This window comes from Neopelma chrysocephalum, unplaced genomic scaffold, assembly GCF_003984885.1.
Source record: "Neopelma chrysocephalum unplaced genomic scaffold, ASM398488v2 Primary Assembly neopelma1_262, whole genome shotgun sequence".
Classification (NCBI taxonomy): Eukaryota; Metazoa; Chordata; class Aves; order Passeriformes; family Pipridae; genus Neopelma; species Neopelma chrysocephalum.
This window is the reverse complement of record NW_020897924.1, coordinates 973-28,427: the sequence shown is the minus strand read 5'-3', so window position 1 is coordinate 28,427 and position 27,455 is coordinate 973. Positions and strand designations below refer to the sequence as shown.

General features: G+C 58.3%; 3 protein-coding genes across 5 annotated transcripts; 2 read left to right on the top strand and 1 right to left on the bottom strand.

Moving 5' to 3' along the window:
• Positions 1-1,174: 1,174 nt before the first annotated feature.
• On the top strand, positions 1,175-6,498 carry TGOLN2 (trans-golgi network protein 2). 2 transcript variants are annotated; one of them, XM_027704246.1, is made up of 5 exons: positions 1,175-1,290; positions 1,654-2,461; positions 2,513-2,939; positions 3,474-3,557; positions 4,128-6,498. In XM_027704246.1, exons 1-5 carry the CDS (start codon positions 1,218-1,220, stop codon positions 4,131-4,133), a joined length of 1,398 nt encoding a protein of 465 aa, XP_027560047.1. In that variant the 5' UTR covers positions 1,175-1,217; the 3' UTR covers positions 4,134-6,498. The 2 variants fall into 2 exon arrangements, with proteins under 2 accessions (XP_027560047.1, XP_027560046.1); XM_027704245.1 differs by having other exon boundaries at positions 1,654-2,939.
• Positions 6,499-12,301: 5,803 nt separating this feature from the next.
• RETSAT (retinol saturase) lies at positions 12,302-19,701 on the bottom strand. Of its 2 annotated transcripts, XM_027704257.1 has the most exons (11): positions 19,381-19,701; positions 18,410-18,592; positions 17,415-17,659; positions 16,678-16,879; positions 15,954-16,151; positions 15,739-15,858; positions 14,892-15,030; positions 14,633-14,742; positions 14,210-14,376; positions 13,576-13,735; positions 12,302-13,138 (listed from the first exon to the last, which is right to left on the bottom strand). In XM_027704257.1, the coding sequence occupies exons 1-11, from the start codon at positions 19,571-19,573 to the stop codon at positions 12,993-12,995; spliced, it is 1,863 nt and encodes a 620-aa protein (XP_027560058.1). In that variant the 5' UTR covers positions 19,574-19,701; the 3' UTR covers positions 12,302-12,992. The 2 variants fall into 2 exon arrangements, with proteins under 2 accessions (XP_027560058.1, XP_027560059.1); XM_027704258.1 differs by lacking the exon at positions 18,410-18,592 and having other exon boundaries at positions 19,381-19,700.
• A 954-nt stretch (positions 19,702-20,655) lies between these two features.
• Positions 20,656-26,152, top strand: ELMOD3 (ELMO domain containing 3). The gene is given in 11 exon segments (XM_027704277.1): positions 20,656-20,916; positions 20,918-21,041; positions 21,136-21,210; positions 21,490-21,552; positions 21,802-21,893; positions 21,994-22,117; positions 22,878-23,000; positions 23,539-23,669; positions 24,190-24,266; positions 24,350-24,477; positions 25,089-26,152. Coding segments are annotated over 11 exon segments (1,239 nt in total). The 5' UTR covers positions 20,656-20,784; the 3' UTR covers positions 25,259-26,152.
• Positions 26,153-27,455: the final 1,303 nt, after the last annotated feature.

Here is a 27,455-nt window from a genome sequence, read left to right as displayed (position 1 = left end):
GGACAAGAGACAGTGGCTTCACGCTGACACAAGGCATGGTTAGATGGGATATGGGGGAAAAATTCTTGGCTGTGGGGGTGGTGAGGCCCTGGCACAGGTTGCCCAGAGAAGCTGTGGCTGCTCCACTCCTGGAAGTGTCCAAGGCCAGGTTGGAGCAACCTGGGCTAGTGGAAGGTTTCCCTGCCCATGGCAGGGAGTGGAACTGGATGGTCTGGAAGGTCCTTTCCAACCTAAAGCATTCTGTGATTCTATGAATCTCAGGAAAGATGGATATTTAGTCTGGAGATGGGAGATGTAACAGCCTGAACGAAAAGCTCTCAGAGGAAAGGAGCAAACAGCCCTGGGTGCCCGGGGGCAGGCACAGCCGATTTCTGGCTGCTGCTGGGAATCCTTGGGAATTGCTGCTGTTGTGCTCGGCCAGGCCAAAAAGAAAAACAACGGGTTATCCAAAAAATTAAGTAATATCCGAAAAGTAACAAGTTATCAAAAAATCCCCCCCAAACCCTAGGTTATCAAAAAATGAAATAATATCCGAAAAATAACAGGTTATTAAAAAATAACAGGTTATCCAAAAAATAACAGGTTTTCTGAAAACACCATGTTATCTGAAGCAGTCCTGCACCAAAGGACAGGAAACCTGCCCTGATTTCCCAAATGCCGCCCCCACAGCCTCCCCAACTCCAGGGCCGGGAGGGCACCCCCAGCGCCCCGCTGCTCACAGCTCCCAGCCGTGGACTCTCCAGGCCTGGGAACAGACCCCAAACCGGCGGGTTTTACCCCAAAAAGCCGCTGTGACCCCGCGCTGGGGGGAGGAGCTGCAGCCGGGCTGCCTCCGCCAGGGGGCGCCAAGGCCCTCCCGCCGTGACCCCGGGCTCTTTAAGCCCCGCCCCCGCCGACACAAGCCACACCCCATCTGCGCAGACCACGCCCCGATCACACAACCACGCCCCCACATCACTACTGTCCTCTCACAAGCCCCGCCCCCGCTCCGCCTCAGTCCCGCCCCCACTTCTCCTTAAGCCTCGCCCAGACCCCCAGATCTGCCCCGTCGGCACAAGCCCCGCCCCTTGTCCCTCAGCCCCGCCCATCGCCCCAGGCACCGCCCCGTGCCCCCAGCCCCGCCCCCGCGCGGCCGCTCTCGCTCCCTCCCTCCCCCGCCCGCCCCACTCTCGCGAGATCCGCGCCCGGCAGCGGCCGCCGTGAGGGGCCCGCCCGTCATGGAGGGGCCGCGCCCGGCGCTGCCGCTGCTGCCGCTGCTGCTGCTGCTGCTGCTCGCGCTCCGCGCCGCCGGTGAGCCCGCGAGGGGCTGCCAGGGGCGGCAGGGGCAGCGAAGCCCTTGGGCCGGGGGGGCTCTGGCACCACCCTCGGTTTGCGGGGGCTCCTCTGCCCTGGGGCCGCTGCTGGGAGGGGGCCGGGAGGGGTCCCAGGGGTCCACTCGTGCCCCCCTCGTAGCCCCCTCTCGCCGGGTCCCCCCGTACCCCTGGGGCCCCCCTCGCCTTCCCCACCAGCTCCCACTTGCCCCCGTGGGTTCCCCCCTCCCCGCTTGGGTTTCCCCGTCGCCCTGTGAGGTTTCCCTTTCCCTCTCGGGGGATTTCCCCATCCCCAGATCTCAGTTCCCCCGGTGCTGACTGTGCCCCCCGTGTTTCCACACAGCACAGGGGCAGCAGGCGGAGAACGGCAACAATTCCCCAACCAACGGGGCACCGCAGCAGCCTGAAGCGGGAGCGGGAGCGGCAGGAGGAGGCGGCCAGGGGCACGGAGGGAACGGGCAGGCGGGAGCATCCACACCCAGCGACAAGGAGCAAGAGAATGCGGCCAACGCAGACACAGGGCAGCAATCCCAGCCCAAAACGGACACGACCAGCGGAACAGAGACAAATGAGAACCAGAAGACCAATGAACACCAGAACACAAATGTACCTGGACAGGGCAGCAATGAAGAGGAGAAGAAGAAGAAGGAGGAAACTGAGTCACAGAACAATCCAGGCCAAGGCAACGGCGTGGGGAATGCCCAGGGTAGCACAGGCACCAGTGGGACTGGTGGAGGCAACGGTGGAGGTGGAGAGGGACAGAGCAACGGAGACCAAGACGGCAGCACTGGCAACCAGGCCAGCAGCTCAGGCACCAGCAACCAGGGTGACGGCACCCAGACCCAGAGCAGCAATACCCCCACCCAGAGCAACGGACAGCAGAACCAGCAGAACAACGACAACAGCAATGGCGAGAACACTGGCCAGAATGGTGGCAACAACAACAACCAAGATGACAACAGGCAGGAAGGTCCCAAGAAGGAGAACAGCAGCCAGGACAGCAGTAACAAGAACGGGGCTGATGCCCAAGCTGAGAATGGCAAGAGCGAGGACAACAACAAGAGCAGCGAAAAAACAAATGGGGACAATACCCAGAGCAGCAACAAGGACCAGAGCACCAACCAGGGCAGCAGTGACGGGAACAAGGATGGGGGCACCAACCCCACAAACAAGAACACCAACCAGGGCAGCAGTGACGGGAACAAGGATGGGGGCACCAACCCCACAAACAAGAACACCAACCAGGGCAGCAGTGACAAGCAGCAGGCCCAGAGCCAGGGCAGTGCTGGTGAGAACCAGAGCAATGCTGGTGACACCCATGGCAGCGATGGTGCCAAGCAGCCCAGCAGCCAGGACAATCAGAACTCCCAGGTGGACCAAAAAAACCGCCCCTCACAGTCATCTTCCTCCACTGCGGACGGCGATGGCTTTCTGGGCAATGAAGAGACCCCCGAAGAGGAAGACACTGAGACTGAGGAGGGCAGGGACACCTCCTTTGATCGGGAGAGAGGCAAGAGTGTTCCCTCCGTGCCCAGGGCCCGCTCAGAGAGCAGCCACTTCTTTGCCTACCTGGTGACCACGGCCGTCATCGTGGCCGCCCTGTACGTGGCCTATCACAACAAACGGAAGGTGAGTGGCCCTGCTCCAGCCCTGGCCCTCCACATCCCCCTGAGCATTGGGATTGGAACCCACTCAGTCCTTTCCCCTCCCCCTGACTGGTTTCTCACCAGTACTTCCCAGTGTGGTTCGTGTTCACGTGGCAGGACAGCAGTGTGAGGAGCAGGGTTGTAACCAGGAAAGGACCCCTGTGGAAACTGGGTCATCTCAACTCTGCTGCTGATTTTCAGTTGAAAGGGGAAAACACCAAAGGGTTGTGAAATCCCCACTCACTGACAGTTTTCTACAGCAGGTTGCACAAGATTGGGGTTGTTTTTCCTCACAAAGCTGGTTTTGAGGGAGGAGAAAGGAAACAAATTCTTACTGTTTTGCTTGTTGAGCAAACCTCATTATCCATCTTAGCTGGCATTTATTTATTTCAAGTGCCTTTTCACAGGAAATGGGGTCATAGGAGCAGGTGAGTGAAAAACCACAGGCAAGCTTGTGTTGGAAGGAAGATAAAGCAGCTCCCCAACTCACCCTGTCCCTGTTTTATTCTCTCCAAAGATCATTGCTTTTGCCCTGGAAGGAAAAAGATCAAAAACTGGTCGACGGCCCAAATCTGGTGATTACCAGAGACTGGATCAAAAGGTGAGACCAACCCAAAGCAGGGACTGTGTCCCCCAAGGCTGGGGGAAGGTTGGGGTGCCTGGTGTGTGTTGGAAATACAAAATATCAGCCCTTTGCATTAGAAATGGTCCCAAAGCCCTGAGTCAGTCAGTTTTGGAAAGCAGATTTTGGTCAAGGAACAGGGTTTACCAGGAAATGGAAACAAAAGTACTGAGAAATGCAGGCAGAGCTGACCCAGCTGAGCAGGGCAGAGGTGGGAGAGTCTCGAGCTCTGTTGTGCTGAAACGGTTTGTGCCTGGCTCAAGTGACTGACTGTCACCCAAGTGCCTGACTCAAAGAGGATTTTAGTGGGTGAAGGGTAGGATTTGTAGAGAAATCCCTTCCTTCTTCCCCTTGAAACCTTTTTCACCTCTTGTCCTTCAAGGCAGATGTTATTTCTTGCCATGGGAAGAGGAAAGGGAAGCAAATTAAGACAAGAGCTAGTGTTTGCTTTGGGAGCTCATCAGCCCTCTCCAGCCCCAACATCTGGGCAGAGGAGCAAAGCAATTCTGAACTTTCAAGTAATTTAAACCTTTCTTTTTGCCTTTCCAGATCTAGGTTCCTCCTTGGACATTCAATGGGATGACAACAGCCAGCGATGGGAATGCTGTGTTGCCACGGTCAGATTTCAATCCTCAGGAAGGAGGGGAAACATTTTTTGTTTTGCACCTGCACCTTGATAAAGCCTCTCACTTTCCTAAATTTCTCCTTTCCCAGCTGCCTTGTTTTCCCCTTGGGCATCTGGCTGCAGGAAAAGCCAGTCCCAGCATTCCCAGAACTTGTGTCCCAATGCAATGGAATTTGCCATCTGCTGGACTGACCCCTCCTCTTGGGGAGGAAATTAAGGATCTGCTGCACAAAGAGCCGTGGGATTGTCCCCTTGCCTGGGCATGGAGCTGCTGTGGTCACCTCCTCCTGCTCCGTCCGTTGGGTTTGGATGCTCAGGTTGGGAGCGTGGTGATTGCACTTACTTGGAGTTGACCCACCACGGGCCCAGATTTGGGGTTTCTCTCCCTGATTGAGACAGTTTTCCAGTTTCACAGCTAGATTCCCTTTTTCACGCACACCTTTGGCTGTTCTGGGGTAGTTTTTGGGGTGTAGCTCTAACGCTTCATGCTCCACGTGGGTGTTTTTCCTCGCAGTCCTCCCAGCTGAGCTGTTTGCACTGGAGGTGCAGGTTGTGGTGTGGTGCTGTGCAGGAGGGGGTCAGGCTGGGAAAGCTCCATGCCCAGTCAGTGTTGCTGTAGCAGGAGCCACCTGGGGAGACTGTGATTGTTTCCTCTCCCTCGTCAAACATAGGAAGGAGGGAACCTAAATACCTGAGAAGTTTGGGATGAGTGAAGCTTGCAGTCCCTCAGCCTGCTCTCCTGGTTGTGTTGGACTGGTACTGGTTGGATTGAGGGCTGCCAGAGGTGTCGGTTCCCCAGTCACACCTGTGAGGTGGGTTTTATTCCTGCAGTTCTGCTCCCAGGAGGTTTGTTGAAGCTGGGACGTTTCTGGAGAGGGCACAAAGTGCCTGCCTGGCTTTTGCTTTGAATTTTTGCAATTAGGCAGAAAAAATTGGATTTGAGGAATTCAAAGCTCCTCACATGGGTCCCCACCTGCGCCTGGAGCCGATGCCAGTCGTGTGCCAGTCCCCTACTTGCTCACTGACTGCACAGGAAGAATCCCAGGGGGTTAACTTCCGTCCTGGGGGGGATGGGAATGGCCTTTTTCTGGCCTTCCCAGGGTTGGGAACAATTAGTTACCTGCCCTTTGGTCAGCTTGGACAAGGGCAAAGCCTTTTCCTGGTCGCTGTGAAAGCTGCAGCTCTAGTTTGGATTTTACTAATGGCTCATTCCAAGGCGGGAGAGGGGGCTTGACCCTCTCCACACCCAAAAATCCTCCTCCATTCCCTTTTTGACAAGCACAAGGGGTGGAGGAGAGTCCTCTTGGCTTTAAAGAGCTCTCAGGGTTTCCCTGGGAAACTTCTCAGATGCTAAAAGTACTTCAGGAGCTGTTTGGGAGAACGGGAGGGGGAGGTGGAGGGAAGGGAAAGGGAAACAGGGCTGGGAATGTAACCCTTGGGGAGAAGGGTGGGAACTCCTGCACCAAGCCTCCCTGCTCCAGGGATCCCGTGGGATCAGCCAGGCTCACTGGGGGTCTCATTTAGGGCAGGGTGTGGGGAGGGGGCACTGACTGTTGGCTGGTGACAGCAGGGGGACAAACTCTATTCCAACGTGTGGAATTCCGTGGGTTCCCGGGCTGCTCCAGCCAGGATTTTTGGAGTGTGTGTGCTTTTTGGAGTGTGTGTGCTCTATGCCTGCTTTGTCCTTTTTTTTTTTGTAAATTGAGTAATAATTTAGAAAGGGTTTTTTTTTTCACCATCTACTCACTGTTCTATCCTGGGAGCTGTTTCAAATCCTCTCTTGCTCCAGGCTGTGGGAATCCCACCCTAGTGCCAGCAGGGGAGGGAATATTTTGGACCTCAAACACCGTGATCCCAGGCTGGACTGAGCATGAGCTCGTTAGGGTAATGAGGATGTACCTCCCAGCCCCAGGAAGCACCAAAATCTCCCCCCTCAGCAATTCCCAGGGCCAGCGTGTTGTACCAACAGCTCAGGCTGTCCAAACCCTCTGGGAATCGCTCCCAGTTTGTTGAGTTTTATGGTATTTAATTTATGCAAACATCCCAAAGGATCAAGGTACACAGAACCTTTTCCCTTTGGACACACACATTTTCCATGGGTGGTGTCTGTTGGTACAGAGGGTTTTATTTTTTGCCAAATATTTCTGCTTTTTAGGCTTGAACCAGCACATGATTTGTTTTCTGCTGCAGTGAAATGCACCTTGCTTGGAAGGATCAGAATTTTTATAGTTCTTTGTACTGGTTTTTGATTTTCTGTGTGGTGAAGTCAATAAATGGATTAAAAAAGACCCAAAACACTGAATTTTCACTTCTCTCTTGGTTTTGTTTTTTTGGTGTTCTTTGCATGGTTTGCGCTGACAGCTGGCGCCAAAGTGCAGGTTGGTTCCTCTTTATGCAAAACCAGGACTGACTGATAAAAACAGCCCTTTTTTTGGAGCTGTTTGTGCTCAGGGCTCCGTGTGCAGCCGGAAGGAGCCCAGACAGGCCCAGCCCAGAGCGGATTTGAAGCTTCCAGTCTGCTTAACCGTGCCCAGCGTCGCCCAGTTCTGCCGAGGGGGTGGCTGGAGGTCAGGTCCCAAGAGGAGATTAAACTGCTCTGAACAGAGCTTAGTCCCGAGCTCTCCTCTTGGATTTCTTCCTTCTCCCCCAGGGAGCCTTGGAGGAGGATCCCAGCACATCCCAGCTCCTTGGAGCAGCAGAAACTGGGAGAGACTGGAAAAAAGAGACCCCAGTGGTGCAGCTTCTGCTGCCAACCAGCTGTGGAGAGGGGAGGAGAGGGTGCCATGATCCACAGTGGATGATAAGGGCACCTCTGGGGAGTGTTTCCTGCAGTGAATGGAGAAAAACTTCCTCCTTTCACCCACTTTTTTTCCCCTAAAAGGAGGAAATTCCCTGGTACCAGTCTCTCCAGTCCTGGCCTGGCGGTGGTGCTGTGGCTGCACTGGGAACAGGGAAGGCCACTGGTTTTCTTGGGAATGGGGTTGCTGAGAGCTTGGGGGAGGAAAAAAGGGGGAAAATGGGGGATTAAAATGAAAATTCACCTGGTGATGTGGGGTTGAGTGCTGGGCCACACCTTGCTACAAGGGCCTCAAAGCACCACTCTGCTCCGTGTCCTCAGGGTGATTTCCCAAAAAACACTGAATTATGCTCCAAGAACTCACTGAACTCCTTGCCTACTGCCACCCTGATTTGAGAGGGCTGGAAAGGTCTTGAAACATTTAACTCTGATAGGCAGAGCTGGTGTGGTAGGAAGGAACAGCCTCTCAGGTCCCCTGAGGGCAGGAAGGGGCAGGAGCATCCCGGGGTGCAGTGAGTGCCAGCTGGGGTCGTGTCGGGGTGACTGCCCAGGATTCAAAGTGCAGGAGTGGAAATACTGTGAAATAAAATCAGAAATACTTTGCCAACTATGAGCCCTGGGTTGGGCTCTGCTTATCGGGGCTGGGTTGCTGAGATTCTGATACAGGTGGTTTAGCAGAGAGGCCCGGAGGGTGGAGGGGGTGGAGGATGTTTAATGCACGAGAAACTGGGCAAAACTGGGCGAAACTGGGCACTGAAGTGAGAGCTGGGGTTGGATCTGTGCCCTTCCACCCCCTGCTCCTGTGCCAGCTGTGATGGAGGGTGGAGCCAGGGGGGGACTGGGCTCTGCTCCCAGGGAACAAGAGGAAATGGCCTCCAGTTGTGCTAGGGGAGGTTCAGGTTGGATATTGGGAAAACTTCATCATGGGAAGGGCTGTCCAGCCCTGGCACAGCTGCCCAGGGCAGTGGTGGAGTCCCCATCCCTGGAGGGATTTAACAGCCATGTGCATGTGGCACTTGGGGACATGAGTTAGTGGTGGCCTTGGCAGTGCTCCTATGATCTCAGAGGGTTTTTCCAACCTAAATGATTCCAGGACTCTGTGAAACGCTCCTGGATCCACTCCCTGACCTCCAGCCTGGATCCCAAGTGAACCCAACCTGCAAACGCTGCAAACCACCCTCAGGTTTATTTTATCTGATCTTTTTTTGTTTAAAGCTTTGAATCTTGCACGGCCTCATGAGCAAACACATGAACCTGTGCTGATCTCACAGGAGGTATTTTCCTTATGGGTAGGGCACCAGCCAAGCAAACACATCAGTTTTTCCTCTCCAAGACAAAATTCCATGGCCTGGGGAGGTTTGTTTGGATTAAAAACCCATCAAAATGAGTGAGATGGCATTTGCAAGGTCAGAGCTCTTTGGGGTGAGAAAATCAGGGGGAGGAGCAAGCTTGGGTCCCCCTCAGAGCTGTGGAAGCCATGGGGGTGCTGCTGGGGAGGGCTTGGGTGTCACTGCACCATCCTGTGCCTGAATTGGAGGTTTCTGCTCTGCAGAGGGTCCCAGGCAAGATGTTCCCCTTGGCTTGTTAAACCCTCCCCCTGGTATCTCTGCTGCTTCCAGTTTGAGCCGCTCACCTTCCCAGAGGGATTTTTGGTGGCTTTTCATGTGACTTGTCCCTTTCTCACCATGTGTGACAGGGAACAACCTGCTGCTCGTCATCCCTTGGGCTTTTCCCCCTCAGGATCCCTTTGCCCCGGGCCCTGAGGAGGCCAGGGGTCCCCAGCAGGTTGGGGGTGGAGTAGGACCTTCCCTTGACCCCTCGTAGGTGCCCCTGGCCTGGCACAAAACAGCCCCTCCCTGTTCCTGTGTGTCAGGGGACAGTGGAGGGGCAGGTGATGGTCCCCTCCCTCCAGGACCCTGCAGGAACACGGATCTGCAGGGGCTGAGGAAGGACACACAGCCTGCGGGGTGGAAAGGAAGGACAGGGACATTGGCTGTGCCCTGGCCTTGCTTTGTCCTACTTTTTTTGCCAAAAGGAAACTTTTCTGGCTGTTGTTGGTGCATCAGGAGCTCTCCCTTATCTGGGCTGCAGGTGAACATCACAGCTGCCCAGGGAGGGGTGGGGAGGTAGTCAGAGCTTCCATCTGGATCACACTCAGTCTCTGTCTTTGTGCTGTCACATTCCACAGAATCACAGAATCACAGAATGTGCTGAGTTGGGAGGGACCCACAAGGATCACGGAGTCCAACCCTCAGCCCTGCACAGGCCCATCCCCAGGAGTCACCCCCTGTGCCCCAGAGGATCATCCAAACCCTCCTGGAGCTCTGGCAGCCTTGGGGCTGTGCCCACTGCCCTGGGGAGCCTGGGCAGTGCCCAACCAGCCTCTGGGGGAAGAACCTTTGCCTGAGATCCAACCTGAGCCTGCCCTGACACAGCTCCAGCCATTCCCTGGCTGCTGTCCCTGGTCCCCCCAGAGCAGAGCTCAGTCCCTGCCCCTCCTCTGCCCCTGCCCAGGCAGTTGGAACTGCAGGGAGGTCTCCCCTCAGTCTCCTCCAGCTGAACACACCAAGTGCCCTCAGTGTCCTCACACGGCTTCAAATCAAGGCCCTTCCCCATCTCCGTGTCCTTCCTTTGGACACTCTCCAATGGCTCAATCCCTTCCTTCCATTGTGTCCCCCCAAACTGCCCCAATGGTGCAGGTGAGGCCGCCCCAGGGCAGAGCAGAGCAGGACAATCCCCTCCCTGGCCCGGCCATGCTGGGCCTGATGCCCCCAGGACACGTTGGCCCTCCTGGCTGCCAGGGCACTGCTGACTCATGTTCAACCCATATTCAACTTTCCACATCCACCCCTGGTTGAATTTTCCCCCTGACAAGCCTGTGGGCAGAATGGCCACTGGGAGCTCCCCTGGGTCTGCTCCTTTGGGGTCCTTGGGGGCTCCCTGTGGGCCTGTACCCCCCAAGTAAGAATCATGGAATAGATTGGGTTGGGAGAGACCTTACAGGCAACCCAGTTCAATCCCTTGCCATGGGCAGGGACACCTTCCACTATCCCAGGTTGCTCCAAGCCCCGTCCAACCTGGCCTTGGACACTTCCAGGGATCCAGGGGCAGCCACAGCTTCTCTGGGCAACCTGAGCCAGGGCCTCCCCACCCTCATGGGGAAAAATTTCCTCCCAATATCCCACCTAACCCTGCCCTCTGGCAGTGTGAAGCCATTCCCCCTTGTCCTGTCACTCCATCCCTTGTCCAAAGTCCCTCTCCAGCTTTCCTGGAGCCCCTTTAGGCCCTGGAAGGGGCTCTGAGGTCTCCCTGGATCCTTCTCTTCTCCAAGTGAACCCCCCCAGCTCTCCCAGCCTGGCTCCAGAGCAGAGGGGCTCCAGCCCTGGCAGCATCTCTGTGGCCTCCTCTGGACTCCCTCTCCAGCTCCACATCCCTCTCATGTTGGGTCCCAGAGCTCAAGGTGGGGTCTCACCTGAGTGGGGCACAGGGGCAGAAACCCCCCTGCCCACACTGTGGGTGCCCAGAGCAGCCTCCCAGGGCCTTTCCTGGGGCATCCCCAGCTGTCTCCACTCCCTGCAGTGACATGAATGCCCCGGGGATTGGTTCTGGGTGGTTTCTGGGATCTGGCTGTTTGCAGAACTCACACTCTCTCCTGGTCCCGACCTGTCGCTGAGTTACCCGTTTGCTCAGTGATCTAATCCTCTTTGCTGGATCAGCCTTCAAGCCTATTTCCAGGGCTCCTTTCCAGCACGGTCACACTATTCCCTGCTAAGAAACCATCTCTGGGTTTTATTTTTCCCCTACTCCATCACCAGCTCACAGCCAGGCTTCTCCCAGCCCTGCTCCCAGGGGTTTGCTGTCCCAAGTGTCACCATGATGGGATTTAAAGTCACCTTTTATGGATTCATCTATATCCAGGTAGTGTCTGGGAGGAATATTTTCTCCCAGTGATGTCCTGTATCATGGCAGACGGTGTGATTTCAGCCCCAGTAGTCCAAAGGGTGCAAGCCACTGGGAGAAATGGGGACACTGGGAATGCCTGAGGCTCTGCTCTGAAGGAGGGACACACGTAGGGATGGTGGGAGGCTGGGAGAGGAGGGTTTGCAGTGAGCAAGGAGGCTTCAAAATTGCTGAAAGCATCAAAAAAGAGGGATGGAGCATAAAAGAATTGGGATGGAGGGTTTTGGTGGGAAGCTGGGGAGTGAGGAATGGCCCAAGGAGGTATCAAAATCCACAATTAAACCAGATTTGTACCATCAGCAGCTTTAAACCTTGTGCTGTGCCTGTCCAGTTCTACCCAAACCAAGCAAAAAGGGGAGAAATTCTCATCCAGCAGCTGCATTACCTGAACAGAGATGTTTCGGGGGATTTTGGGGAGCAAGGGCTCCCAGTTCTTCTCCCAGCACTGAATCTGGATTTTCCAGTCTCACAAGCTTTGAATTGCAGCCCAAGGTGGAGATGATGCTCTCAAAGGCCTTGCCATGCTCACAGCAGAGCCCTGCAATGACAGGGCCACCTCAGGGTGTCATGGAGGGTGGGGGACCAGGAGGTGGGAAATGGGGACAGTTGGGCTTTGGGAAATCATGGAATTGTTTGGGTTGGAAAAGCCCTCTAAGATCATCGAGTCCAACTGTGTTGACAGTGGCCAAAGCCCAGTTTGGCCTCCTGTCCTCACTGGGATGTACTGGAGTGTCCCCTCAGATGGGGAGGTGGGCTCCAAACTCCCACAGGCCCCAGGCTGAGCCCCGGGTGCTCCTTTGGGAAGCCTGGAAGCAGATCCTGCTCAGCTGGGTGACGTAGCTCTGGTGTCCTCTCTGTTACCTGGGAGTGGGATGGCACCTGTGAGGCACAGGGTGGGAGAGGGGAACAGCACCCCAGGCTCAGGCAGGAGAGAAAAAAAAGAGGATTTTTATCCTCCAAGGGGATGGTGGGGATAAGAGGGTGGGAGATGGAAACACCAGGAGCACCCGGGTGATCCTACACTGCCTTCCTTATCCTCTCCAAGTCTTTTTCCCCCCACTTCCAGGGAATTCTTCTTCCCATGGCTGAGAATGGGGAAAACAGCCTCATCTAGCTTCCCCAGCCTTAGTGCCCATCCCTGCCCACTCTAAGGATGTGACAGGGAGGTAAATCCACATGGGCCACTGGTTTTCCTCGGGTTCCCCATTTACAGCCTCTCTGTCATTATTCCTCCCCAAAACTGAGCAGTATAAGCCCCCAGCAATGGGGTTCTCCTTTCTCCTTCCCGTTCCCTTCCCCCTCACGTCACCCAGCCCTGCTGACCCATCACGAGGCACAAATCCCAGGATCGTTATCACTATTTTATTTATTTATTTCCAGTCTCTTGTGCTTCCCTTCCCAACCAGACAGGACTTTGACACTGTTCCCAAGCTTTTCCCAGGAGACAGAAGGACTTTTGTACTGCTCAAGGAGCAGCTGCTTGAGCCATCAATGCCTTGGGGTGACGGGGGAAAGCAGCACCCAAATACCGGGAATGTCGGGGCGTCGGGGTCCTGATGCCCCCAGAAATGATTCTGGAAGCACCGGACAGCCCACAAGTCCCATTGCTCTCAAATAGCTCTGGGGGCTGCAGGTGAAGGTGGGTGTTTGCTGGGGGATGCAGGTGGAGGTTGATGCTCTTCTGATGCTCCGCTGGTGGGATCCAGCAGCCCTGGGTGCTCGGTGCTGTTACCTGCTGGTGCTGCCTGTTTTGGGGTTACCTTGACTTCTCTCCTGGCCGTGGCTCCGTGGGGCAGCTCTTGGGGACCCTCTTCATGGCCAGGGACAAGCATGGTGGTGGTGGAAGGGGATGCAGTTTCAGGTGGGTGAGGTGCCAGACAATCTGGCTGGGAATGGGAATAGCATCTTCCTGGATTGAAATCCTTGGCTTTGCACGGAGGTGGATCTGCTACAGGTGTGTGACAGTGGAGAATGTGGAGGTGGGGGTGATGTGGTGGGGAGTGGGGGGTCCCTGATGGTGGGACAGCAGGTATTAGTTTCCCTTCTTGCCATTGGTGGCCTCCAAGCTTTTCTTCAGCCTCACCAAGTCAACGTAGAGGTTGCGCTTGAGGATGCTGCTGGCGCAGATGATGGCTCCTTGCAGGGCTCCCATGAAGCCACCCAGGCACAAATCCTGCCCTGGAAGGAGGGAGCAGAGGCCACAGTCCCCCTGTGAGCAGCCCTCACTCCCCATTCTATCCCAGCCGACCACAAATGCTGGTTTGGGGATCACCTTCCCCACCTTCCAGCTGCCCCCACACCATCCCTGGGGTCTGAACCCACAACCCCTTCCCTGTTTAACCCCTTCCTTCTTCCCAGCAGGTAAAGGGCTTCATCCTGCCCCATCCTGCATTGGGCAAGGAGACAATCCCCCAGAGCTGGAGGAGCACAGCCCTTTCCTCCCTTTCCTCCTCCCCTCGGGACTATGGAACTCCACTTTTCCAGCAGCCCTTCCACTGCTCCACAGCACCGCAGTGGCTCTTCCCTTTACTCCATCTCAGGATCGGAGGTTTTCTGCCCCCACACCCCGCTCCCCCAGAGCTGCCCCCGTCTGAGGACACTGCTGGCCCTGTCACCTGTCAGGTAGAGGTTGGGGACAGCCGTCTCTGCCCGCACAGCAGCCACGACCTCGGCCTGCAGGCGGGGGATGCCGTGGTCAGCACCGTACGACTCCCCGCGGGGGCTGGCGATGTAGTGCTGGTTGGTGAGGGGGGTCCCGCCAGAGAGGTACTCAACCTGCAGGGATGGGGGAACAGGGTGGCCTCCAGGGTGCCAGGACAGTGGGGGGGAAGCCCTGTGCTCCAGAAAGCTGTTTTTGGGGGCTATGGGCTGAGATGAGTTCCCTCGCAGACCCTTGGGTGGTTCTGCCCAGGTTTGGTTCTGAAGGACCATCCTGGGACAGTCGTCCAGGTCTGCCCGGGTTGGACAGGGCTCAGAGCAACCTCGTCTAGTGGAAGGTGTGTCTGCCCATGGCAGGAGGTGGAATGGGATGAGCTTTGAAGTCCCTTCCCACCCAAAGCACTCCATGATTCCACGATCACTCACCCCGGCACCGTGAGGAGGCAGCAGTGATGGGTTAGTGTGATGCTGGAGCTCACGTCCAGCAGGTTCAGCCCCAGCTCCAGTGTTGGGTGTGTAGAGGGGACCCAGAGAGGAGCTGGAGGACCCTGGCACCCAAGTTTAGGACCTCCAAACCCTGAGTTTCCTCACCCTGCCCTCAATGCGGGGGTAGAGCTTGTAGACAGTCTGCATGACAGCATCCACAAAGGTCTTCTTCAGGTCCTCGTAGTCATCACCCCTCTTGTGGACCTGCTTGTCCTTCCACTCCTCAAACCACTCATACCTGGCGAAGGTGACGATGGCCAGTGTGGATTTACCTGTGGGAGGACAAGGATGGGACACTTATCCCTCTGCCCACACTCACCCCACCCTGCTGCCCCAAACCCTCCCCACCCAAACCCCAGGGATGTCCCCAGGTCTTTGGGGTTCTGTGTCCTTCATTCAGGTATCTCAAAGGCTGCATTCCATGAGCCACCTGCTCAGCAGCTTTGACCATAAATAGCTGAGCAGAAGCTCCTTGCTGGAGGTCACCAAACCCCAACAAGACTATTTGTGGTTGGGCTTCAGCCTCACCTGGGTGCCTCATTTCCCAGGTGGGGTCCTTGGACGAGGGGCAGGTGACAAAGAGGAAAGGTATGTTCTTGGCAGCTTCTTCTCTGGATGAATCCAGGTAGCGCTTCATGCTGCAGGGGGATGCAAGGGTTGAGGTGGGGTTCAGTGCATACCTTTGCCTGAATCCTCATTACACCTGAATCCCTGTTTTCCAAGTCACTGCCCAGGAATTCATCTCCTTATGCTCAATGAAGCAGGTCCAAGGTGAAGCCAAACCTACATTCCATCCAGGTCACTCTCTGGGTACATGAAGTAGTTGGTGGGCTCCAGCCCCAGCTCTTCCCTTGAGCCGTTGAGGCCGACGAAGACGGTGAAACAGCCCTCGCCGTGGGTCATCAAGCGGAGCTGGGACTGGATCTCTGCCATAGGGAGAGAAAAAGGGGAATCAGTCTTTTCTGGGGAAAATCAGGCTTTTCTAGGATCCTCTGCTATGAAGTGGTTTCTCCAATCCTGACCCCCTCCCACCAAACCCTGCCCTTCCCACCCACCCACCCGTCCCCACTCCCACCCAAGTGTGCCCCTTCCACCCACTTGTGCCTCTTCCACCCATCCACGCCCTCTTCCTACCCACCTGTTCCCCCTTCCCACACACCCACCCCACCATCCCCATTCCTGCTGGTGTCCCTTACACCCAGTTGTGCCTCTTCCACCCATCTGTGCCCCTTCCCATCCACCCCTTCCCCTTCCACCCCACCATCCCACTTCGCCCCCATCCATGCCCCTTCCACCCACCCTTGCCCCTTCCAGCAGATTTTCTGGCAGCTCTAAACCCAACTTTAGGTGGACATTCCACCAGCTTCCACAAATTTCAAGGCCCTACACTGTGCTTTTTAGGGAATCCTCGCACCAAACCAGGACTTTGCTTACTACGGCCAATTTTGGCTGATTAATTTAGGCCTAATTAAACCCCCTGTGAAGATATGAGTGGCCAGGGCTGGGTTTTGAGGGCTGTGGCACAGGAGCAATTTAACATTAAATTAAATGTTAATTGATAAATGCGCTTTGGGATGAAGCTTAGGACAGGATTAACGCTGTAACCCTGCCAGAGCCCGGCGCTGACGCGGTACCTGGCAGGGCCCGCGCCTCCGGTGGCAGCAGCTTCTCGTAGGTGTTGAATATCCCGGCGTCCGAAATGATTAAGGGAGCGTAGATGTTCACCAGATCTTGGCCTTTTTTGACACTCACACCTGGGAGGGAAAATCCGGAGCGGGAGGAGCGGTGCCGGTGAAGGGACCCCCGCGCCGGGGAGCAGCCCCCCGCCCCATCCCGCGCCGGCGCTCACCGCAGGCTCTGCCCTGGGAGTCCAGCAGGATCCTCTCCACCGGTGCCTTCCCAAACACGTTGCCTCCGGCTTTCCGGATCACGGAAATGGTGTGGAAGGCGATTTCCCCGGAGCCGCCTTTGGGGAACCACGCGCCACGGAGGAAGTGGTTCACCAGGATGCTGTGCATGGAGAAGCTGACCTTGGAGGGGATCACACCTGGAAAAAGGGGCAGCCAAGGTGGGTTTGGGCCAAATCACGGGTTTGGGGCTCATCCTAAAGGGTTTAGGATGAGGAACACCATAGACACGACGCTGGGAAGAAGGAGGGATGTGGGTGAGGAACTTGGAGGAGCGGGGAGGACGTTGGACATGGGTGTCCCTGTGGCAAAGCCCATGGTCACCAACCCGACCAAGTCGTGGTGGACCATGAGCAAAGCCCTGGGTGATGGGATGGAGGCAAGGGGGAGGTTCAGGGATTCCAGGTGGGGACATTCCCTTGTGCAGGACCGATGCTGCCCTATTGGGAAGGTGAAGGACGTGGAGGGAACAAGATGGAGATGAGAAACAGGGACATGTGGATAACCCACCAGTGACTTGGGGACAAGGACACTGTTGGAGCACCCACCACGCAGCAGCCCTCCCCCACACACCTCCCGAGGGGACAGGAGAAAAGGGGTTTCTTGCCTTTTTTCTGTTTGTTTCTAAAGGGTTTGACGCCACCTTGGAGCCTCCTGGTCACCTACCATAGGTGGGGAAGATGTAGCTGAGGACAGCCCGGAGCTCAGGGTTGGGGGTCAGACTGTCCACCACCTCCTTGAGGCTGCGCGAGGCCATGCGGGAGAAGGAGCAGAAGCGCGGGAGGAGCCCGGACCAGCACAGGAGCCTCACCAGGAACCGCGGGAGCATTTTCAGGACACCCATCAGCACGACCCCACGGCTGGTGCTCTGCGGGGGGAGCGCGGGGTCAGCGGGTCCACGCTGGGGCCACGCCCCAAAGATGCCCCAAAGCACCTTTTTCCCCTTAAATTCACTGCTGGGCATCCTGGGGAGCTGTGGACAAGGGGAGCGCTGGCTCCCCCAAGAAACTTCCCCCCTCCAAAATCTCCCTTCAAAAAAGCTCCCCCTAAAAAAGCTCCCCATAAAAACTCCCCCAAAAAAGCTCTCCCCCAATCAGAAAAACTCTGCTCAAAAGCTCCCCCACAAAACTCCTCCAGAAAGGTCCTCCCAAAAAACTCCCCCAAAAAGCTCTATAAAAAAGGTCCCTCAAAAAATGTCCCCCCCAGAAAATCTCCCCAAAAAGATCTGTGGTGCTGGGGTTTTGAGGCAGGAAAGGGTGACTTTGGATGTGTTTCCCAACACTTTGGGAGAAGGCCATTATTCCTGGGGGTGCCCAGTATCTGGGTGTCAGAGGGTTTCCCCTCTTTGTATGATCCTCCAGATCCAAACCCCCCTGTTTTATCCCACCTGGATGCTCCTCTACCTTCACCAGCCGCTGGAACTCATCGATGGCCGCAGCTTCCCCGGGAAACTGCTCCTTCAGCTTCTGGTAATATTCCCGCTTCCCAGCATGGATGTGGTAGGTCTTGCCATCGCCCTGGGGGTCCCCCAAAACCACGGCATCGTAGACAGTCGGGAGCCGGGCCCACTCCAGCTGCCCATCCGTCAGCTGGTCCACCAGGAACCGCATCAGGGAGCTCTCCTGCATCTCCCCCACATAGTGGATCCCTAAAAGAGACATTTTACCGTTTTTGTCCCCTTTTTTATTTATTTTTCCTTTTTCTTCCTTTATTTTCCCACTCCAGGATGCACCAAATGCACCTCTTGTTTATCCATCCCCTCCCCATCAGCTCCATGTGGAAGGGAAAGGTAAAATCTGGGATACACACACCTCCCACTTGGGGTGAACAGTGCTCGCCATCACATTTTTATTTGGGAATCTGGGGAATTTTGTTACATTTTGGTATTTTTCCTGGTTTTTTCCACCCTGGGACATACAGGACCCTGCTCTTGTTTTTCCATCCCCACCTCAGCAGCTCCCTATGGAAGGGAAAGGGAAAATCCGGGATACACATGCCTCCCACTTGGGGTGAATGCTGCTTGCTGTGGTGTTTTTAATTGGGAATTTTGTTACACATCGTCATTTTTCATCTCTGCTGGAAATAATTAATCCTGGAGCTCTGGGAATACATAGAGCTGGACTTTGCCCCGCTGCGAGGAGCTTTTCAGGGAGGTGCCAAGTTTGTCCTAAGGTGATATTCCTGGTGCTGAGAGTTCCATAGGGGCCAGATATGGGGAATTCAGGGGGGTTTGGTGTCCTTCAGCCAGAGAATTTTGGGGTGAAGAGCAAGCTTGTCTAACACAGGGTGGGTGCTGGGGCCCCCTGATCTGACCCCTGATGGGTGCGATTCCCACCTCGAGGGTGTCCCAGCCCCCTCCTTTGGATCCGGGGGGGAATTTTGGGGCCCCAAATCATACCGGTGTCAAACTCGAAGCCCTTCTCGGTGAAGGTGTGGCAGCAGCCCCCCAGCTTCCCGTGCTGCTCCAGCACCAGCACCCGCCGGCCGGTTTTGGCCAGGAGCACGGCTGCTGCCAGCCCCCCAATGCCGCTGCCCACCACGATGGCATCGAGCTGCGGGGGCACCTTCTCCGCCGAGAACACTGCGGGAACAGCGGCGTGTCAGCGAGGGGGGCACCCCCAAAACCACGGCGAGGGGGTGGCACCCAGGGGGTGATGCCAGGCTGGGGGGTGTCACCCTCAGGGGGGTCACACTGACACGGGGACGACTCCAGCGTTGGGGGGACAATGCCATGTTGGGGGGCTTCAGATTGACCCCACCCGGGAGGGAGCAGTGCCACCCTGGGGGGGTCATACTGACACGGGGGGGGACTCCAGCGGTGGGGCAATGACAATGCCACACTGAGGAGTGTCAGACTGACATAGGGGGTGACACCACCCGGGGAGACAGTGCTACCCTGGGGGGTCATACTGACATAGGGGGGGACTCCAGCGCTGGGGGACAATGCCACACTGAGGGCTCGTACTGCCTTAGAGGGTGACACCACCCCGGGTGGAACAATGTCACCCTGAGGGGTTTCAGAGTGACAGAGAGAGTGACCCCCCCCGGGGGAGGACAATGCCACCCTGGGGGGGGTCACACTGACAGAGGGGGGGACTCCACATGGGGGAGGGACAGTGCCACCCTGGGTGGTTTCAGACTGACACGAGGGTCTGACGCCACCCGGGGGGGACGCCCTGGGGCGCTGATGCTGCCCCAGGTGGAGATGCCGCCCTGGGGGAGTCAGTGCTGCCCCGGGGGGCCACGACAGCGCGGGGGGTGATTCCGCTCCAGGGGCAATGCCGTGGCGATTAACGCCACCCCGGCGGGTGACACCGCCCCGAGGGCCAATTCTGTCCCGGGGGTCGATGCCCGCCGGGGGTCCCGTACCTGTCTTGACGACGCTCCTCCGCACAGCCTTGTCGGTGACGAGCGGCCCGGGCGGGCGGCGGCTGTCGGCGGCGAAGGGGTTGCGGCCGCCCGAGACTTGCGGGAACAGGAAGAAGAGGACCGGGATGAGGAAGAGGAGGAGGAGGACGAGGAGAAGGAGGGGGACGAGATAGAGCAGCGCCTGCAGCCACATGTTGCTGCGCCGTCCGGCGGAGCGGGAGCCGGGAACAGCGGGAACGGGAATAACGGGGGCGAGGGGGACAAGGCCGATAAGGACAGCGGAAAAGGGGAACGGCACCGGCGCTGGGCGGGAGGACCGCGGGAGGGGCGGGGGTTGGCACTGGGAACTGGGAGCTGGAACCGAGTCACGGAACTGGGTACTGGGGGCGGGCACTGGGATTCCTAGAACTGGAACAATGAAGCAGGCAGTGGCTGCTGGGAGCTGGCGCTGGGAGCTGTCACAGGGCACTGGGAGCTCCAAGCAGGACGGAGGCACTGGGCACTGGGCACTGGGAGGCGGCACTGGGCACTGGGAGCCGGCACTGGGATACGGAGTCACGGAGTCCCTTGGAGTTGTCACAGGGCACTGGGAGCTGGGTCTGGGAACTGGCACTGGGCACTAGGAGGTGGGAAGGGGGCACTGGGAGCTGACACTGGGAGCTGGTAGTGGGATACTGGGAGTTGGGAGTGGCACTGGGAGCTCGGACTGAGCAATGGGAGCTGGGACTGAGTACTGGTCCCGGGGACTGGCCACCCCCGCCCCAGCGCCTGTAGCCCCGCCCCACTGTCCCCAGTCCCCGCCCCCGATCAGAGTCCCGCCCCCTGTGCATAGCTCCGCCCTCCGTCATAGCCCCGCCCCCTGGTCCCGCCCGTCTCCGTTCCCGCGCTCTGGCCCTCGCGCGCCCCCGTCCCCGCCCCGCGCGGTGCACGCCGGGAGTTGTAGTCCCCGTCTCTCCCAGAGAGCGACAGCGGGGACTCCAGCTCCCGGCGTGCAGCGCGGCCGCGCCTGCGCACTGCGGCGGCGCCGGGCCGGGAGGAGTCCCGCGGGGTCAGGGCGGGAACGGGACCCCCGGGAGGGGCTTTGGGGGGGCCCTGAGAGTCCCCGAGGGACCCCAAGCGGGCTCCTGAGGGACTGGGAGGGGATCTAGGGGGGCCTGAGGGTCTGCGAGAGACCCGGGGGGATTCCTGAGGTACTGGGAGGGAATCTGGAGGGGCTGGGAGGGACCCGGGGTGGTTCCTGAGGGGCTGGAGGGGAGCACTGGGAGGCCGGAGGAGGCTCCTGAGGGTGCCCGTGGGGGGGTCCTGAGTGGGCTCCTGCGGGGCCGGGGTGGTGCTGGGGGGTGTCAGTCTCCAGGACCCTCCTCCCCACCTTCTGATCTCCGCCCCGCTCTCCTCCCGCAGGGCATGAGCGGCGCCGGGGGCTCGGAGCGGCCGGAGCAGTGGCTGGAGCAGCGGCCGCGCGTGTTTCCCCCGGCAAGTCCCTGCCCGTGCGTGTCCGGCCGGAGCCCCCCGGACGAGCCCCCGGGGGCCTCCTCACCTCAGGGGCTCCAGCCCCCCATTCCCCCTCACCGCTCGATTGTATCCGTGTAAAATCATCTTGGGGGCACAATCGCCCCCCCGAAACCTCCTTCCGAAGGGGCCTGAGCCGCTTTCCAGTGGGGCACGAGGGCGGTTCCCGGGGGGAAATCCTCGGGGTTTGGGGTCGGTTGGTGTTTGGGATCTGTCCCGGAGGGTGACACTGGTTTCCTCTCTCCCCCCAGATCCCGGCTCTGGGGCAGGATGGGGTCCTACAGGCGTTGGTGCTTGGAGCGGAGCAGTGCTCGGACCCTGGTGAGCTTCTCCTGCTTCTTTTGGATCGATCCCGGCGTTTCCTGGTGGGAAGGTCACCTGGGGGGCTGGGAGGGACCCCAGGGATCCAGCGGGGAGGTCTCAATCAAATCCATCTGGTCCCGGCTTGTTCCCTAAGACCACCCAAGGTAAACCTTGCAGTTGGGATTTTCCCTGGAAAAATGGAAATCCAGCTCGAGGATGTGCTGGGGGAAGGGACCAAGTCCCCCCATCCCGTGTCTCCCACCCGGATCTGACCCTTGTGCTCCTCCCCTCGGGCAGGGATCAGCGAGGAGCAGCAGCGGGCCCAGGAGGAATGGGAGGCTCTGGAAGAGATCCAGTCAGGTACTGGGAACAACTGGGAACAAGGGTCTGGGAAGGAGGGAAGGACCTGGATCCCAGGGGGCGGGATGGGTGGGGGAGCACCTGGGGGGGTTATTTGGGGGTGGAGGGAAGGGAGGGCGTGGGAGATTCCCTGTTTTACCCCTATTCCCCATGGTTCCACCCTCCTGGGGGTCACTCTGGGGGGGTCAAGAGTCACTGGGGGTTCAAGGGTCACTGGGGGGGTCTAACCCCCTCCCTCTCTCCCTGCAGGGTTGGGGGGCACCTCGCCTGTGCCCCCTCCCCCGATTTCCTTCGCGGAGGCGCTGCAGCACTTCCAGAGCTCCGGGCTCTCCCAGAGCCGGGTACGGCCCCGGGGGCAGGGCAGGAATTAGGGCTGGGGGGCACCCAGCCCCCCTCACCCCTGGGGGCTCAGCCCTGACGGGTCTGGGGTCTCTCCCACAGAGGAAAGTCCGGGGGCCGGGGCGCCGGGGGGGCCTGGCTGTCCTGCTGCGCTGCCTCGGGGGGCCCCCCCGGCTCCGGCCACAGCTCCGGGGGGAGCGGGAGCTGGTGCTGGCCATGGCACAGTGTGAGTGGCCCCGGGTCCCCTCTGCTCCCGGCTCCAGGGAGTGCTGGATCTCATCCCCCTGCCCGCTCCCCATGGACACGGCTCCGGGCAGGATCCCCCCAGCGCTTCCTGCCCCTCAGTCCGTGGACAGATGGGATGGGATGGGATGGGAATCCCCCAGTCCCTCGGCATGGGGGGGTCGCGTCTGCCCATCCCAGGGGGTCCCACACAGGGAAACCCCGGGACTGTGGGTTTGGGGGCTGAGGGGCTTTTTTAGGGCACCAAGGGGGTTTTGAAGGTGCCAAGTGGTATTTTTTAGGTGCCGGGGGGCATTTTTGAGGGGGCTGTGGTTGGGTTTTGGGCACCAAAGGGCATTTTTTGGGCACTGTGGGATTTCTTACAGTGTCAGGGGATGTTTTTTGTGCACCAGGGGGTGTTTTTAGCTGCTCCAGGGTGTTGTTTGGGTGCCAAGATGCATCTTTTGGGTGCCGAGGGCTGGGTTTTTGGTAGCCAGGGGGTGTTTTTTCGGAGCCAAGGGGCGTCTCTTGGGGAACTGTGGGGATTTTTAAGGTGCCATGGGGTGTTTCAGGCTCTGGGGTGGGTTTTTGGAGGATGTGCTGTTGTTTGAGAGGCTGAAGGGCATTTTGGGGGCAGCGGGGGGTGTTTTTGGGGTGCTGAGAGCTGGTTTTGGGTGCCGGGGGGTGTTTTTTAGATCCCAGGGGTGTTTTTAGCCACGTGGGGCGTTCCCTCCCCCCGGGGTGTCCCTCCTCCCTCCTGGCAGGCGCCCTGGATGACTCGGAGCGGGTGCACATGCGGATCCTCCAGACCATCTACCGGCAGTTGACGCGCTCCCGCCGGGGCTGCCCCCGCTATGGGACACACTGGGAGGAGCTGGGATTCCAGGGTAGGACTGGCAACGACCTCTGGCTATTCCCAAACTCCACTTTAACCTCCCCTGGAGCAGCTCTGTCCTATCCCAGCTCCCTCAGCCCCATCTCCATTGCCCTTCCCTGGACACGCTCCAGCACCTCAGTGTCCTTCTCGGACCCCAAAATTGATCCCTGGATTTGAGGTGCAGCCTCACCCCAATCCTCACACTCCTCTCCATGTGTCTATAAAATTCCCAAGGGTGCCCTCAATCCCTTTATCCATAGATACTAAATCAAAGTGGCCCCAGCACAACTGGACTGCTTGGTCAGGTCATCCCAGTACCATGTGCCTAAAAAGGCTGGTAATTCCTGGAAAAGTGTGGGAACAGGAGTGTAGCAGGAGGAGCAGGGTTGGTTAATGCCCAAGTGAGTGAGGTGGTGGCCCCATTAGGGGCATTCCCTGGAAGCTTTCCCTCCAGGAAGGGAATCCCCAGGATTCCTGTACCCTGGAAGTGCAGTGACAGGGAATAAGAAGGTGACAGGGAGTGACTCCATGCTGTCCCTGGCCCCCAGGTGTGGATCCTGGGACCGACCTGCGTGGGACAGGAATGCTGGGGCTGATGCAGATCCTGTTCTTCGTCCTGGACTCCCGGATGTTGCCACTGGCCAGGGAGATCTTCCAGCTCTCCCAGCATGAAACCCAGGCACGGCCTTCCCCCTCCCCCCTGCGGGGGGATCTCCCTCGGAATTCCCAGTGCTCCAGGAAAGGGAAGAACAAGAACCTCTCCAGGGATTTTTTTGGGATGCTGAACCCCCTCGGGCTGGTGAGGGGAGGAAGGTGGTGCCCAAGGAGCCCCAATCCAGGCTGGAGCTGAGCTCCAGGTACTGGATTTGTGCTGGGAATGGGATTTTAAAGATTTGATCCTGGCTTAGAGTGGGATAAAAGGGCTGGAGAGTTGGGCAACAGGAAAATGGAAGTGAGTGGAGCCTGTCTCCCTAAATTCCACATTTTAGTCCAGGTTTAAGCCTGGAGTACAAGCTTGGCTCAACTGTCAGCATCCATCCAAGCCTGGATCCATAGAGCTGTTATCCCAGTAATGGTCTGTCACCCATCCCGTGGGTTTGGGGCCACACAGATGTGGTGTCAAAGGGTTGGAGGTACCAGAGGGGAGGAGGGTTTTCCATCTGAGCTGCAATAACACCGGAATCCTGGTTCTTTCCCAGAATTTTCCCTTCTGCATCATGTCCGTGAACATCACCCGGATCGTCATCCAGGCGCTGCGGGAGGAGCGGCTCTCCCGGTGAGGGGGGGCTGCTCTGGGCTCTCAAACCGCATCCAGGGCCCTTCCCAGGATGTGGCCAAGCCCCTCTCCCCATTTTCCAGGGAATGCAACCGCCGGCAGCAGGTCATTGGGGTGCTGAACGACCTCTACGCCGCCGCCTTCCTGCGGCTCTTCCGCCTCTGGAAGCGGCAGTGCGGGACTGTCGCCGACGCCGGGTCCTTCCTCAAGGGTTTGTCTTCCCAGCGTTTTCTTCTCCGTATTTTCCCTGGGAAAACAACCCCAGGACAACCTGAAGACCCCCCACTGTGTTCTCAGCCCAGTTCCAAGGGCTGTAAAGCCCAAGAAGCCCAAACATTCCCCGTTTAATCCTCACACTGAGGTTTTCCACAATTTTTCCCTATCCCAGTGCTCCAAGGGGTTTTTCCTCCCCCCCATTTTTCATTCCAGAGGGATGCTGTGCCAGGGTGGCTTGAGGTGGGTGACATGTGGGGACATTCCCTTCTCCCCAGGCTCACACAGAGCCATAGCTTAACCCCAGGCCATGAGTTATTTATTCCAGAGGGGATTGGTGTCAACAGAGCTAATGGATCCCCCGGAAATGGGGATCCAGCTGGCACTGCTGAGTTCTGGCTTTGTCCCATCTTCCCTGGATTCCAGTCCCAGGGGGGTTAGGCTGGTGCTGAGCTGGGGGTGGAGAGGAGCTTCCCATGCTCCCTCATCCCAAGGAAAACACGATTACACCCTTTCCCAAGGGAAAACATTGGGATGCTGGGTCTGTTGGGCCTCTGACAACATCCAGGCGTTGCTCCCCTCAACCTTTTCCCCCTCTGACCCTTCTAGAGCTGGAATTATCCACCAAAAAGAAGCCAAGGCAGCTGCTGAGATCCCTGGAAGCCTATGTGAGCCACAGCCTTCGGCCTTCCTCCCCTCCCTCTTCTTCCTCCCAGATCCACTTCACCGGCATCTGTGACCCTGTGGTCGAGCTGGAGGGAGATTCCCGACTGATCTGACACGGAGCAGGATGCTGCACAGGGAATTCTGCTGGTGGATCAGCCCTTGGAGGGGGACACACCAGTGTCTCCTCTGGTTTGGGGGCTCGGGAAGGGCCAGGAGAGGTCACAGAGCCAGGATTCATCTGCTCCAGGTGGAAATCTCTGGAAGTGAAGGAGGAAGAGGCAGTGGAAGGGGGGAGATTCCATGAACCCCCCAGCCTGGCACTGGGATAGTCCCTCCTTCCATCCCAAATGCAGGGTCCCAGCTGTCCTTACCCTCCCCAGGTGGAGCTGGGGGGTGGTGCCAGGCTCCTGGATCCCATCCCAGCTCCAGCAGCACCCGGGGGGAGGGTGATCCCCCCTTTGGGCTGTGGAGGCTTCACTGGGGGCTGGGGGGGAGCAGGACCGGGGGGACAGTGTGACCCCCCCAGCTGGGGACCCCCAGGGTCACCATGGAGTGTCAGCACCCAAAGAAGTTACTAAAGGGGGAAATGAGTGTTTTGGTGGAAAAGAGTTTTGGATTTGGATTTGCTGCTGGATTCTGTGGCATCCAGAGGGGGATGGTGAAGCAGGAGTGCCAGGAGCCCGATCTGGGGTGAAATAGGGGTGAAAAAGGTGCTGTAAAGGAGAGAAATGAGGTTTGAGAGCTGCAGGGAGGAGTGTTATCCCCTCTGGGAGCAGCTCCGTGCCAGTGCTTGGGAATGTCCCCAAACCCCTCAAAATGGGGAAAATTCCCCAAAGTCCAAGTCGGGAGAGAAATGAGGGCTTTGGGGGAGAGAAGTGGGGGCTGGTGGGAGAATGGAGCATCACAGCCCCCAGGCCCCCCAAAGGACGATGATTCCTGGGGGCTGGGAATGCTGCTGGATGGAAAAACATCCAATAAATGGGCAAAAAGGAGCCCAGAATTAGGGATTTGCTTTCCTGATTCTGAATTATTGTGGGAACTGGGGCAGTGGGGAGCCCTTTGGGGGTGCTTTGGGGCAGGGGTGAGGTGGGGCTCTCACAGACCTGGGCTCAGTGAGGATGGGGGGGAATGCAGTTAGTGGGGGAGGGATGGGGGTGCCAGGAAGGGGTATGTGGGAGGAAATGTAGGTGGGATGCAGAGACCAGGGAGGCGTGTGGGTGCTGGGAAGGGACGTGGGTACCAGAGGGGAATGCAGGTACTGCAGAAGGGATGTGGGTGCCAGGGAGGGTTGCAGGTACTGGGAAGGGATGCAGGAGCAGGGGATGGGGGGTGGGATGCAGGTACCAGGGAGGGATGTGGGTGCAGATACCAGCAAAGGGTCACAAGTGCCCGGGGGGTTGCAGGTGCTGGGGGGCTTGAGCAGAGCCTGGAGCTGGGCCTGCCAGGGCTGATCCCCGTCTGTCCCCTGGTGCCACCTGGTTCCGCTCCAGGGTCAGGACTCAGGACCCCCCAACCCCCTCTCACTCCTAAAACCCTGCAGAGACCAGAGACAACAGGACTGGCACTGACAGGGACAGCGGGACAGACACGGACACTGAGACAGCACTGACAGGGACAGGGACAGACACACTGGGACAGCAGTGACAGGGACACCGGGACGGGGACCAGGACCTGCACTGACAGCAACAGCAGGGTCAGGAGTGACAGTGACACCGACAGTGACACCGACAGTGACACCGACAGTGGCAGCAGCACCGGGATGGGCAGTGCCAGTGACCCCGGGATGGGCACCAGCAGTGGCAGGAACGGGCAAGGGGCAGCTGGGCTGTGAGGTGGGGGCTGGGCAGCAGGGGTGCAGGTAGAGGTGTAGGCAGGGTACAGGCAGGGTGTGGGCAGCACAAAGGGCTGCAGGCAGGGGTATGGGCAGCACAGCACCAGTAGGGACCAGCGGGCAGGGAGCAGGGGGCTGCAGGCAGCGAGCACAGGCAGGGCCATCAGGCAGCATGTCAAGGGTCCCTCCTCCACTGCCCCACACCCCTGTCCCCCTGCACCCCAGGCCACCCCTTAGGGCTGCCCCCCAGCTCATGTTCTCAGCTCCCTCAGCACCAGGGCAAGTACTGAGAGGGACAGGAAAACTGCCCTGATGGATCCATGGCAGAGGCTGCTGCTATGGGTGGCATTTGGGGGTTTGACCCTGGGGTGGTTTAGGTGGCCCTGGACCTGCTGGGAACAGGTTCCACCTGTCCCAGGGAGGAAAAGAGTTCTGGGCCATGAGCGGGTGGAGCTGATTGAGGGGGCTTTACACTGGGC